At 31.0% G+C, this 12,666-nt stretch overlaps 1 protein-coding gene across 2 annotated transcripts in view; it reads right to left on the bottom strand.

Annotated features, from left to right (window-relative positions):
• The window catches only part of LOC132739931 (solute carrier family 23 member 1-like), a 31,489-nt gene extending 21,855 nt beyond the window's left edge, over window positions 1–9,634 (bottom strand). Inside the window, exon 1 of one of the 2 annotated variants that reach the window (XM_060727770.1) lies at window positions 9,374–9,634. In XM_060727770.1, the coding sequence (XP_060583753.1) occupies window positions 9,374–9,397 (24 nt within the window). In that variant the 5' untranslated portion in view covers window positions 9,398–9,634. Of the gene's footprint in view, window positions 1–4,114; window positions 4,274–9,373 lie in introns of those variants that run through there. The other variant, XM_060727771.1, reaches the window with a different exon arrangement.
• Window positions 9,635–12,666: the final 3,032 nt, after the last annotated feature.

The following is a 12,666-nucleotide window of genomic DNA, read 5'->3' as shown; positions in this document are numbered from 1 at the left end:
GGCATGTATGCATAAATGTATTCTAGGCTTAATGAGAGTCCATCCGCCCTCTCGAGCATCCTCTCCAGTTTTTACCCGAAGTTTGACGGAAAGAGCCAAAGGATTCGATTGACACGGACATGTCACCATTCATGTCCTTAAATGTTTGTAACCTATAAATTTTGAATTCAGTAATTCAATGAATGATACAAAATATGTATGGAACTCGATTTTTTTTATGTTTACTATTTTGATGCACAGGAGGTCAATGAGACCATTATACATGTATAAATCTATTTCGTATGCATGGTCGACGTGCAAGAGCATTCTACAGACGAATTGTGAATAAAAAGGCGGATCCTTTATCAATTTTTATAATAATGAGAATACCACAAACCGGTGAAATATACATTACATTATAATACAATGTACATAGAAGATTCAGCAAATGATATAGAACAGAACCGTTTATGTTGTTTTTTCCTTTTCACATTCCATTGAGTGGGGGGGGGGGGCTTGACTCCCTTCACACTTGACAATTTATATTGCTTGTTTGCTAATGCACCTAAATGAATGAATTGATGTAAAACCATTTTGAAATGTTAACAACCTTCTTATAAAAACGACCAACTGTTTATCACTAAACAAACATTCTAAAATCCGGGAGAAAATCTTATGCAAGGTCAGTGATAACAGATTATAGTCTAGTCTAGCTGTTTATTTGATTCGTATTCTAAATTACTATTTATATTCTATATATATAATATAATTCTTTATATTCTATATTTTATTTTATTCTGAGAATGAAAAAACAACATGAATTTTTATTCCGAGTATAGTTAAGCGGATTCAAAGGGAGACAACCGATACATTTTTAAAGATGTTTTGTATTCAAGAGTTATGTTTACACAACAGCCTAATCTAAAAAAAAGAAAGAATTATTTGTAAGAAATTTACACGAAGGAAAAAACTGTTTGTGTTGGATATATTATATATAAGTTATAAATTTAACTTTTTTGTATGAATAAGATTTTTTTCCTGGTATTAGATAAAGATGCGATGCGTTGCTGTACATTGTTGTGTTGTGCATTGCTGTACTGTACATATCTGTGCTGTACTGTGCATATCTGTGTTGTGTTGTATTGTGCAGTGCTGTGTTCTGCTGTACATTGTTGTGTTGTGCTGTACTGTGTAAAGCTTTATTGTGTTGTATTAGGCTGTGCTGTGTTGTGCTGTACATTGTTGTGCTGTGCTGTGCTGTGCATATATGTATTGTGTTGTGCTGTGCTGTACTGTGATGTGTTGTGCTAAGCTACTGCATTATAAATCCCGTTGCAGCGTTCTTTTGTTGTTTTTGTTGTGTAGACAGCGATTTACTGAATTTTAAAAGCTACAAACATAAAAACGGCAATGAAAGCATTTAAATAGTTTTAAGTTTCTTTTTCTTTCATGCATAAATTTATCACATATGGAATAAAGCGTATTATTTTATCTCTAAAATAAAATCTTTCCCGCAGAGTATGTATATTTTAAGTGAATAAATACTGTATCTACGTAAAATAAACTCAAATTATATACGTGATTCTTGCAATAAATTCAATTATGTTGACTCTCAAGTCAAGTGTGAAAAATATAATTTTTGTGTATTCTATCTCTGCTTTTAGTTTAAGTGCCTCTAAAAAACAGAATTATCAGTTGTTAACATTCTTTTATCATATTCTTAAGATATTGAGTCGTATTTTATGCTAACGTATGCGGTAACTTTAACTCTTTTGATTTCCCTATACAGCAACCACGATGTGTCAGTACAAAAACATGTTTAAGTTTCGGATATCAATTCTATTTACAGGAGTGACACATACAATAAATTTAACATCTATTATATACAAATAAGTTATCTCTGTATATCAGAACGCTTCAAATTGTCATACAGTATTCAAAACATAAATCCATATTAATATGCATAAGCTGTTTTCTGAAAAGTTAGTACTTACAACTGAAGAAAAATGGACATAAACATGTGAAACACAATAATTTATTTATCTCAATTCGTATATAAGCTTTTTTATTTCTAGGACAATAACGTTTCCTCATAATATAGAGTATAACAACATTGTACGAAAGAGAACAGAATAGAACAGAGAAGAACCTTGTCGTTATTCCAATTCAAGATCGGTCGACATCAACAACAACAACAATAATAATAACAACAACAACGACAACAATAATAATAATAATAATAATAATAATAATAAAAATAACTCACTCGTAAATATTATAACAGTTAAATACTGGCTGTAAATATCCAAAAAGTTTAACTAAATAAACTAAACCCTTTATAATTTATTCCCTGTATGTTATGAAACTTTACAAAATATGACGATAATTTGCTGAAAGTATCAAATAGAAATGCACATCTTATTAAACAACAACAAAAAATAATCCTGAGTTCACGTGTCCTAAAAAACAACACAGTATACTTTATAGTAAACGAAACATGTCGGAACCAAATCCGGTTTGTTTAAACGGTTAATAATTTAATATTTGTACTGAACATTGAATATAATACATGTACATACACAAAATATAATATATCATACCACCAAGGATCCTCTTGAATAAAATGTTTTACATCAACAACCAATTATCCTTAAACTTGTAAACCACGGAGTAATCAATATAAAACTTGAAGATAACCTAGAACCTTTTTGTTCTTTTCATTATCAGCGAGATCATTATGGAGATACTCACTTTCATTTCATTCATTTCATTTAAAGCGGCCTTCAGATTTTCTAAAGGTTAAATATGTTTTATTTAGATAAATCGTTTCATATAATTGTACAATCAAAAGAATTAAGACGGAAAATGAAATTTGCCAACGATAAAATACATTTATAAACAATAAGAAAATCCCTCTGCTTTCTATATTTAAATTAGTAAAGTGGACGATTCGTTTCCCGATCTATTTTTAGACACGAACGTCACTGACTCGTTATAAATAGCTCTCGACACGCTTTTTTAAACTTTTGTGCGTCAAGTTTCTAATTTAGAAAAATGTCGTCTGCTTTTCCTTATACATGTATATGTATATAGTAGTTAAATATAAACGATAAGTATTTGCACATCTAACGTAACCAAATATTACAAATCATCTGGGGAAATGTAAACATCAAATTTAAGTCCCTAACCTCTGGACTTTAGTTATATCCTTTCGAAGTTCATCTCACAATAAATAGTGAAAATTATTAAACTGAAGTGATAGATAATTTGGCAAGGAAATTTGTCACCATTGAAATACACGTTACCGTCAAATAAATAAAACGCTTTCTGCAATTTAAACTCAACTGCTTTAAAATACACGTTTTTATTGCTTTTTTTAAATAATAATGATAACAATTAAAATTTTTATCTTGTCTCTATTCATTATTACGTGTCAAGATAAAATTATACCGGGGGTGGGGAGGGGGTAGTTTTTATTCTTTGAACATGTGTATGATAAAAGGGTATTGTGTGTTTCAAATAAATATAATCTAAATATGAAAACAATCGCAATAGATATGGTTTAATAGCTTTTTGTCGCATATACTTTAAATAATAAATTTATATATTATATATAATATGATTATTACTTCAGTTCGCCGAAGCTTTAGGCCATTCGGCCTTGTTCAGCGGCATATATATGACGTCAATAACGCGTTTCTACTAGACAGGCGCACGAAAGACTGAGTGATATTTTTTTTTTAATTATCGGGCTCATCTTCACGGGTTCACAATTTCAATGTCATGAATTCACGATTTCAACATACAGAATTCACGAATATGCAACTTAATGAATTCACGATTTCAAGTTCACGATTTCACGTTTTGAACTTCACGATTTTAACATTTTAACTTTGTGAATATGAAATCTTGAATTCGTGGCGTTGAAACACTGAATTCATGAAGTTGAAACCATGCATTCGTGAATTAAGTATTTTGAAATCGCGAATTCACGTCAGATATCTGTTTACATATAAGTTTGCAATTTTCTTTAAATTTACAGTTTCTTTAACTTATCCTTAAAACAAAAGCAATTACTCTTTAAAGAACAAAAATTTCATATGAAAATCAAAAAATGAAAAAAGATTTAACTTACCTTTTCGGTAGGAAATACGAAATAACAATAGGGTTGAATCAAAAGATATTCCTAACTTCGTGCTTATATACATTAGGTATTATTTGCTGTGGTATAAATTCGGGTTAGATTTTCACATTTCATGATATTAGTGTCTATGCATTTCAAAAGCAAACAAGTTAAACAGGTGAAAAACAGGTAGACACTTTATACGGTATACTCTTGATTTATAAAAGAATATGATGTTGATATGATAAACAAATTACAAAATACACATCCTTTATCATTTGAACTGGTTAACCGTGATAAATTATTTTTTTATTTTTCTTCAACAAAAATTAATCTAAATTTATAAAAACATGACTCTATTGTTTTGCTTTTGGGTTGTTTTTTTTTATTTATTTCTTTAGTTGTTGCAGTAGTTGCTGTAGTTGTTGTTGTTGTTGCTGTTGTAAATTAAACCATATACACTTCAGTTTACTTGCAGTCATGCAAATGAAATGATGAAATGGCATAATATGATTTTATCTGATTTTTTTTGGAGGGGGGGGGGGTGCATGGTGATAAATCAAAATACTGAGAGTACTGTCAGATTTGTGAATATTGTTTTATTTTCTTTGAGCGGTTTGACATTTTTCGAATCTCAAAATGCGCATTTTATAAGAAAAGTAACGTTAAACGGTTTTGAACATTATACAAATCATGTTCTAACAGATATTTAAAACTTAATAGATTTGTCAATTTATCATGGTGCTTGTCGGTTTTCGGGAAAAAAACATGAACGTATCTTACATCCCTGATTAACTGGAAGGCCCACATTCAGAGTATCTCGTTGATTAAACAGTGTTGGGAAGTTGTGAATATACATCAAATATATGTACAAGAATGTCTTAGCTATTTAGATACATGTACCATTACGTCATATATAACCTCGATAGTTTAATGCACAAAACCTTTTAGCGAATGAATACTGAATTAGTATACCTTTTTTATTTCTACAGACTGGTTTACTCTAATATTACAATTATAAGTAAACCTAGGGTTCGTGCTTTCAAAATCAACATAATTCGCATTATATCAAAAATATCTTTTTTCAAATACTAATATAGGCATTGAATGTGCAGACATATCAAAAAAGACATTTTACAAATATAGGCATTTCAGCGTTATGACATATCAAAAAAGAGCTTTTTCAAATATATAAGCATTTCAATGTGTAGACATTTCAAAAAGACAATTTACAAATACCGGCAGTTGAATGTGTAGTCATATAAAAAGATATTTCACAACTATAGGCACACCATTCAAAAGATTTTTTACAAATATAGGCACTTCATTGTGTAGATACATCAAAAGATATTTTACAAACATAGGCATTTGCAAATGTATAGACATATCATTTATCTTTAAAATGTTTGAATTAAGAACAAATGTTGAATATTCGTAAATTATATTAGCTAAGAAGGTAAATGTAATGTTACTTAATTGATATAAAATTTTTATGCAAAACTTGTGCTTCATTTAAACCGTGCTTATAATTATGCTATTCACATTAAATCAAAATTATGTCTCAAATATATAGTAAATGTTAAAATATATGTTATATATGTTTAATGACCTTGATGTTATGTTTTGTATGTATGTATGTTTGTATTGCATGCTGTGTATTGCATGGGTATAATACCCACATGTATTTGGAAATAAAATCTGTATAAAATCTGTATATCAAAAAGATATTTTACAAATATAGGCATTTGCAAATGTAGACGTATCATATAGTTCCTTTTTTCAAACTTGGAGACATATCAAAAATTTATTTTATTTCTATATTTTACATTCCAATGAAAAGGTATTTGCTATATTATATATTTTAAACAAGATTTTTGACAGGTTAGGAAGAAGGGTTGTTTGCAATATAACATTCGTCTTGTGGCTTAGGTTATATAAACTTGCTACTTTGATTATGGTCCAAATAACATTCCGAATTCGGCTTTGCCATATGTCTAAATGAAGTTTACACATGTATTTGAATGTCAGAAATCCGCCCGTTTGAAGAAATTAAAACGTTGGACTCAAAGATTCTAAACCTTCAAGGGAAATTTTTGTCTCGTAGACTAAATTTTGTTATTTAAGACGAAGCGTATGTTTGACGTTCGCATGTTTAAATTTCAGTATTTGTAATTTATGTATATACATGACTTAAGAGTCCCAATCAAATTTCAATTTTGTACGAATAATCAAGTTTGATAACCTATTTCCTCAAATAATACATTTTGTATTTCCGCAGGTTGATAACGAGGACAAAACTGTGTCGCGTATCATAATACTGCACTTTTGTAACGTCGATTTTGATTAGATAATCGTGATGTTTATATCATTTGTATTGCACAACTTATTATGATTTGTACGATTTTACTTTTATAATATTTATTTTTATAATAATTTATTTTGTTGGCAAATTTACATATATGGAATGGTATTCTCATCAGTTAGATTTTTTGCAGAAGCCCAAAAATACCATTACTCAGCAAGCGACAAAAGTTTCTTTGAAAATGAACAATTTATTATGTAGATGTTTTGATATTTCTACTGGACGCAGATTTGATCCTTTTGTCAAACTGGTTAGTCCTGTACGAAGTCTGGGGTTTTATACATGGTAATGTATTGAAAGAAAACAACATATGTAAATTTGTAAGCGCACATCACGTGTTAAAATGCAACCTTAAATTATTTTATATATGATTGAATGTTTACTAATTAATTTTCGTCTCATCCAATATGCATAATAGTACAATATTGACAATACCTGAGCTACAAAAGTAAATGTTATACAATTTTCAATGTTATATAGAATTTTATGAGACGTCATATTTACATTACATTTGCTAGACAGTCCCCCCCCCCCCCCCGAGAGGATTCGCCTTAAAGTGGATTGGTCTACAATGGGCACATTTTCCATTAGTATTTCAAATATTGATAAAAACAATAGAAATATATCATTTTTGGATTTTCTCATAAAATGCTACTTGAAAACAAAATGTTGATAAAGTTCTAATTGATTAAGAATGACCATTTTTCTGATGAATAATAATATTTCGTTCTAGAACACTGAACTATCTGCTGTATAAATATACATGTATGTAATATCGGATCAGGTATCTCACATATTTGCCGACAACTTTGATGAATAATTATTTAAGTGGATTGTTTTTATGTCTTATACTAAATACTTTCAACGTTAACAATTGTATTACAGGTCTTCCATTATATACCAATTCACTTTAAAAGATCGATAAATGAAGACTTCTAAAGGTACTAATATAAAAAGGCGACCGTACACTCAAGTCGGGCCATCCTAGAGATTTTTCGTCGATTTTTTTCCAGCTTTATTGGTGGAGGTAGACCCAGGTGCCCCTCCGGGCATTAATTCAGGCACGAGCGGGCACCTGGGTATAACCATCGACCTTCCGTAAGCCAGCTGGATGGCCTCCTCACATGAAACATTTCGACCCGAGTGAGGATCGAACCTACAGCGGTGAGGGACCTGTGAACTCAAGTCAGCGACCTTAAACGCTCGGCCACGGAGAAAAATCTTAAAAAATCTATTATCAGCCATACTCAGATCTAAAGTGGACTGATTAGCAGTGATTATCTTATAACACACAAAGACAATAAGTTATCATGTCAAACAACACATTCTTAACATATCCGCGCTAAAATAAAATTAGGTCTTTAAAAAGACCTAATTTCAATTACTTGACAACTGAAATATGTGTTGAAAATATTTGTGTTTGATATGCTTATCAACCATTATCTTTACTACATAACTGGTAGTTACTATGCTTATTCATGTTGCTGAAATCTTTATCATATCTTTGTTAGCGAACAAAACTCTCAACTTCAAGTATCACTTGAAATTCAAAATCTTTTGGTTCATACAGAATTTATTTTAGTTCGATTGTGTAGGAAGCTATTAGCTTATAATCACACTTTTGAATCCGTTCCTGGAACCAACCAGTACTGAGCAATGAGTGTAAAGTTTCTTGTTCAAGGAAACAACGACTTGCCCCTGTCATGGTTTGAACCCATGCGACTTGCGATCATAAGATTACTAGTCCGAAGTGTTAACCACTCGGCCATGCCGCCACTCTATGTTTTATGTTTTATGGGGATGTTGCACGCCTTTTTCAACAAGAATCTGTCTATAACTATCACACATTGGACATACAAGCAGAACATATCATTCCCAGTTCGTTTAAAGGCACACATTATGCCTGAAAAACTAATAATTTTTCCTCCTTTAGAAATGGCAAAACAAGAGTTTTATAACATTGAAATAGTGGTTCTAGAGAATGCTCTCATCATCACAAGAATGTTGCGCTTAATGTGAAAGTTTTTGTCACAAAAGCAGCCTAAGTAGTATTTTGACTTCCATGCAAAATATTGAATCAATTCGAGAGAGTTTCAATATGCTTAATTATAGCTTCCAACACAACCGAACTAAAACAAATTCAAATAAACTAAGAAGGAAGACAAGAATAACGGAATATTGGATGCAAACAAACATGTACAATAAGGGTCTCGTAAATATATGGACGTTTACTATAGATATGCACGTAACTAAGTGTATTGTGATAACACTTTAATATTGACAAGTTAATGTTATGCACGAGATATCGGATAAAATCCGGCCATATGGCCTTTGTTAAGATGAGAGACCGGAAGTTGATCTAGTATGCCTGTCATAAATATCGATAGATTGATCTTTAATTATAAATATCAAGTGTTTATCATCTTCAAACAAGTAATTAATTATATCGTTGTATACATGTTTTAAATTTGATGTTTGAAGATGAACATGTAATGTTTTTATACGAATAAACATTTTGACACTGTCTTGAAGCTGATGTGATAGATGACAGTCGAAGCAAACTATATATATATGTATTCCAGTGAAATAATAATGTAGATTTGACAGTCAAACTAGCCTAATAATGTAAAAAGACGTTTTGTTGACAGATGGAATCCTGGAAAAAAATGCAGCTTTTGCTATATTATTCTAAAAGATTATGGTGATCGACCAATAACGAACGTGGGACAAGTGCATTATTTCTTTTTGCCGCCGTTCATCGCCGACATTTCTTTTTTTTTTCAATCTTTCATTGCAGTGAAGATATTAATTATTGTTGAAAGAAAAATAATGTGAGAAAAACACCTGATGCATTAATTTATATAGAAAGTTTCTTTAAAGTTATTTTTTTAATTTAAAACAAAACTTACCGTTTCTTCTGCTTCAGCATACATTGTTAGTGCAGGTCAGACGCCTCTAGTAAAATCCTTCCAAGCTATAACTATATATCAGCCTTCTCGAGTTTCTATATCCAATCACATTTTCTTAATACATGATGTAAATTAACTAGTATATATTAATTTTGCATCACTTTTGTAGCTTATGAATACATTTTCACTACATTGTAAATTAAAAACAATACTTATTATACACTGTTAACAACGTCATATGTATACATCTATAAACCTTGATAATTATCTGTAATTGAAAGTTTGACCCACAATTCACTCATAAGGTTAATTGAGAAAATTGACCAACATTTCTTATCAATTTAAGTACACTACACACACAACTCTGTGTCCCATGGTCTTTCAAAAGACCCTGCCTTATCATAAATACGAAGCTATTTGGTAGTATATTAGGTTAGCTCTTAAAACTGCATGCCTCCAATCAAAATTGCGAAAAAATGTAGTAATTAATATAAGACTTTAAGAAAAGTAAAACATTCAATATTCAAGTAATAATTTACGGTTAAGGACAGATTTTGCAGTATTTAACAGGGTCTTTCAAATAGAATATTCTATTTGAAAGACACTGGACCAACCATGCAGTAATTAAGGACTATTTGTATATAATTTGACCTCTGGTTGGTAATTTCAGTGGATTTTCTAAGTGCCGTTTGCAATGTGTTTTTACTCCTTTTTGTTTATTTCGCGTACTATTTTACTTTTAAATACATTTTAAAAAGTTTCTTGAAGATTAGCACGAATCTGGAAGCATGCTGCTTTAACCTGCTTATATTGTATGATGGACTTGTCCTGTTTTTAATTTGGAACCGACCATTTGAATTTAAAGGGATTTAAATATATCAAAATATGGAGAAAAAATGAGCAACAGTAAATAGCGGACTGAATGAATGTGCAAGATGATGCCGGCTAGGCTGTGTATATTGTTGGCATATGGTAAATAGTCAATAACTTTACAAGAACCTTGTACATTAAAACAGATCGACCCTTTTTACTTTGATTATAAAAGTCTAAACCTTTGTGATGCAATTTTTAAATATTTGTATTAAAAATAAATTTTCACTTTTTTCTGAATTCAATTTTCAGTTCTTTTTTTCATATTAAAAGTGAAGAATTTCCTATTTTTTCTCTCTGCCTGTCAATGATGTTTTATATTCGAATTTATTTGCTTTCGATGTCATGCTGGGTTTTTATAAATCATTTTGATTGGCGTCTTTTATATATTTTCCATATTTTTTTCCTTTCTATTATATAATTTGTTAAATAAATATTTCAGTTATTTTTATTTTAACTACTCCTTGTATTTGGGTTGCGAACATATTTAACATCTCTTTCACTTCATAATGATGAGGTTTTCGTTTTTATACCCATCAGTTATCGTTGATATTTGCTTAGTAAACATAGTTACACTTGAGATCTTCGTTGAAGTCTTTTATGGTAGCTGATAAACGTTATGGCAAATGAAAGTGTTTAGATTTATGAATTCACTGAGTTACCTAAGATGAGCGCCAAATAACATTTTACATTGTAAAAATGAGAGAAAAAATGTTGTTTGCATTAAACTCATAAGATATTCAGCTATGTAAATATTTGCATGCTTAAGTCATCTCAGTGACAATGTACTACAATTCTAACATGAAAAGTTGGCGGGAATATTACACCTTCGAAATGTTCCAAAACAAAAACCGCCTTAAACAAAAGCCAGAGTTTTCATCAAATATATTTAAAATACTGTATGTCTAATGCATGATGAACTAACAAATTCAGATTCAATATTATTTCTTTTCCCATCTTGAGTTAAAATAGTTATATAAGCATTGTTGGATATATTGAATGACTACAACTATATGTACGTGATGCAAGTCTATAAATAAAAGCCACTTTTCGGCATTTTCCGTCAGTCTTCGGATAATGAATAATCGTCGATGTGTTCCAATTACATAAAAGCATGTCCTGATCTGTTACTTAGAAAATTCTTTGTAAAAGTCTTGCCTATAATTAACCTGTGTTAAAGTGCTATTAGCTAGTATTTACCCCCGACACCAGCCTCACCTCCCACCTTTCCAACACACACACAAAACTCGAACCCCGACAGTATGCGCCAGGGCACTTGGTGACACTGATTCTGTGAAAATTAAATAGAAATCAATCATGAAATGAAGTTGAGCTTAGACAATCTATAACATATGAACACAAGCAGCAAAAGGCCATTCTTTTACCACAAACTCGTCGCAATATGCACCAGGGAACACGATGACAATACAGTGAACCAGAGCTGTCAGTAGGACAGCGTGCTCAACTATTCACAGTGCTAGATAGAAAATGAAGCCTGAATCACAAAGAAGATCTTATTTTGTCTGTCAACGCACTGTCGGTTTGACAATGCGGTGGTTTTGTTTTATTTGACCCGGATGCTCTTAGCGGGTATGTTTCCATCTGAACTTCCGTTAATGGCGGGCCTTAGTCCATCTTGATTGACTTGTAGAACAGACATCGAGATCATTTTGGCTTGACGGTGCACGTGTCAAACAGTTTGATAGCCAAAACGTTCGTGCTACTGTAGGCATGACTTTGCAATCAATTCCCCGTTATTCTTTTAGGATGAGGCCGTGGAACTACAACTGAATTGTGTCATAAAATAAGTTAGGCTGTTTCGATGTCTTACACTTCGATTTAGTCAGAGGTAAGAAATTTGTAAAAATAAAAATATGAGGGAGGTAAAAAAATCAAACTCCAATCGCGAAGCAAAGGGAGACAATTGCGTCGGATATTGCATAAACTCATTGTAGCAGTTACTTCCCTTGATATAATACACACTAATCAGAAGAAAGGGGAAATTACTGCATCGAGATTGAAACGGACCAGTTCTCCACAGTTAATTCCCTTCATTTTCAAAGCCGCCATTGAACAAAAAAAAATGGTGAGTATTGTTTTTGCTAAAATTAAACATTTCAAGATTAAATAAGTAAGTAAAAAGTTGTTTTGTTTGTTTTTCTTTCTCGAAAAAAGTTGTTTGTTTGTTTTTTCTTTCTACTTAATCCTTTTCTTTAAAAAAATACCAATTTTCTAAGAATGTTCACCACACCAGTGTATTTGATATAAATTTTGTGACCATAGATAGAAAAAAAATTATAACTAAATAAAGTAACAATTAGTGTATCAGAATTAAATGTAAGATATCAGAGCTAGAATCTAAGAACATGTAGCAAAACTTTAAAGTTCAAGGGCTTTAACTTTAAGAGGATTAGCTCCCCTTT

This window comes from Ruditapes philippinarum, unplaced genomic scaffold (assembly GCF_026571515.1).
Source record: "Ruditapes philippinarum isolate M1 unplaced genomic scaffold, ASM2657151v2 ctg1040_1_1_1_1, whole genome shotgun sequence".
NCBI lineage: Eukaryota > Metazoa > Mollusca > Bivalvia > Venerida > Veneridae > Ruditapes > Ruditapes philippinarum.
The sequence above is the reverse complement of the archived record's forward strand: the minus strand, read 5'-3'. Positions and strand labels throughout refer to the sequence as shown.